The sequence below is a fragment of the Neopelma chrysocephalum genome, unplaced genomic scaffold, assembly GCF_003984885.1.
Source record: "Neopelma chrysocephalum unplaced genomic scaffold, ASM398488v2 Primary Assembly neopelma1_94976, whole genome shotgun sequence".
Lineage (NCBI taxonomy): Eukaryota > Metazoa > Chordata > Aves > Passeriformes > Pipridae > Neopelma > Neopelma chrysocephalum.
The window spans coordinates 1-1,677 of record NW_020923678.1 but is presented as its reverse complement, the minus strand read 5'-3'; the positions used below and the strand labels follow the sequence as shown (position 1 = coordinate 1,677).

The following is a 1,677-nucleotide window of genomic DNA, read 5'->3' as shown; positions in this document are numbered from 1 at the left end:
CCCCTCAAGCCTTCAGACCCTCAAGGGACCCCCTCCTGTCCCCCCCCAACGCTGAGGGGATCCTGGTCCATCACTGTCACCTCCCAGCACATCCAAAGGGTCACCGTGGGAATGGGAATGTCCCCATCCCCTCCCAGAGCCCTGGGACCCCTGAGGGTCCCCCCCTGACATTCCTGAGTTCCCAAAATGTGTCCCCCCGACCCATTTGGGCCCCCCCCAGACCCATCTGGGTCCCTCAGCCCCACTCGGAGCCACACGAGCTGTTCCCCCCAAAGGCTTTATTTCCCCCCCTCCCTTAAAAAAACCCAAAGCAGTAAAAAAAGCACATAAAAAGTATAAAAATACACATGGGGGGACACAAAAGAGGGACAAATGGAGGGGCCTCTGGGGGGCATGGGGGTCCCTCCAGGGACTGGGGGGCACGAGGGGGGCTGGGGGGGCATAGAGGGTTCTGGGGGGTTCCCCAGGGATTGGGGGCACAAGGGGTGGTCTGGGGGTCCCCCCTGGGATTGGGGGCCACAAGGGGGGTCTAGGGGTCCCCCCTGGGATTGGGGGGCACAGGAGAAGCTTGGGGGTCCCCCTGGGATTGAGGGGGGGTCCCTGTCAGTCCAGGGTGATGCCCACAGAGGCCAGAGCCTCCCTGACCCAGTCGGGGGCCCCCCCCCGCCCCCCGTACATGGTGTCCATGAACTCCCGCACGAACTCTGGGAAGCGCTGCCTCAGGATGCTCTCCCGGATGGAGCCCATCAGCTTCATCTGCAAGTGGGGAGGAAGGTGTTAGAGGGGGGGTGAGACCCTCAGAGACCCCCCAACTCCCAATTCAGGGACCCCCGGCCCCACCTGGTAGGCGACGTTGTGCAGGGTGAGCAGATGCAGCGCGGCCGTCTCGGAGCGGAGCAGCGCGTGCAGGTAGGCCCGGCTGTGCCTGAGGGGGGGCACCGAGGGGGGTCAGACCCCTCTAGACCCCTTAAACACCCCCCTGGGCCCACCCTCGGACCCCCCCAGCCCACCTCTGGCAGGTGGGGCAGGCGCAGTCCTCGTCGATGGGGCGGAAATCTTTGGCGAACTGTTGGTTCTTCAGCTGCAGGGACCCCCAGGGCACCAGGGCGGAGCCGAAACGCTGCCGGGGGGGGGGACACGGGGAGGTCAAAGGGGTCTCTGGGGAGGAGAGGGGTGCAGGGGTCCCCTAACCACCCCCCCAGGGCCTCCTGGGGTCCCCTAACCCCCCCCCCCAGACCCCCCCTTACCGCGGTGCGGGTGGGGAACACGCAGTCGAACATGTCACAGCCCAGCGCGACGCAAACCACCAGGTCGGTGGCGTAGCTGGTTTGGGGGGGGAAATCGGGGAGAGGGGGTGACTCAGGGGGTCTCCCCACCCCGGGGGGGGGGGTGGCAGGAGTGATCCCACCCCCGGAGTGACTCACCCCACGCCCATGAGGTACCGGGGCTTGTCCCGGGGCAGGCGCTCGGCGCTGAACTTCACCGCGCGCCAGAACCGCGCCTTGTCCTCGCCCCCGCTCAGGCCCCCGATGGCAAAGCCCGGCACGTCCCGCTGGGTCATGGCTGAGGGGGGAAAGGGGGGCTGTGAGACCCCCATGGACCCCCCCGGAATGCCTCCGGGCCACCCTGAATCCCTCTGGACTGCACTGAGCACCCAAAACCCTCCTGAACCCCCCC

General features: G+C 67.2%; 1 protein-coding gene across 1 annotated transcript; it reads right to left on the bottom strand.

The window, feature by feature from the left end:
* Window positions 1-518: 518 nt before the first annotated feature.
* QTRT1 (queuine tRNA-ribosyltransferase catalytic subunit 1) lies at window positions 519-1,612 on the bottom strand. The gene is made up of 5 exons (XM_027707895.1): window positions 1,425-1,612; window positions 1,248-1,323; window positions 1,011-1,120; window positions 841-925; window positions 519-756 (listed from the first exon to the last, which is right to left on the bottom strand). The coding sequence occupies exons 1-5, from the start codon at window positions 1,595-1,597 to the stop codon at window positions 604-606; spliced, it is 597 nt and encodes a 198-aa protein (XP_027563696.1). The 5' UTR covers window positions 1,598-1,612; the 3' UTR covers window positions 519-603.
* Between the last annotated feature and the right edge of the window lie 65 nt (window positions 1,613-1,677).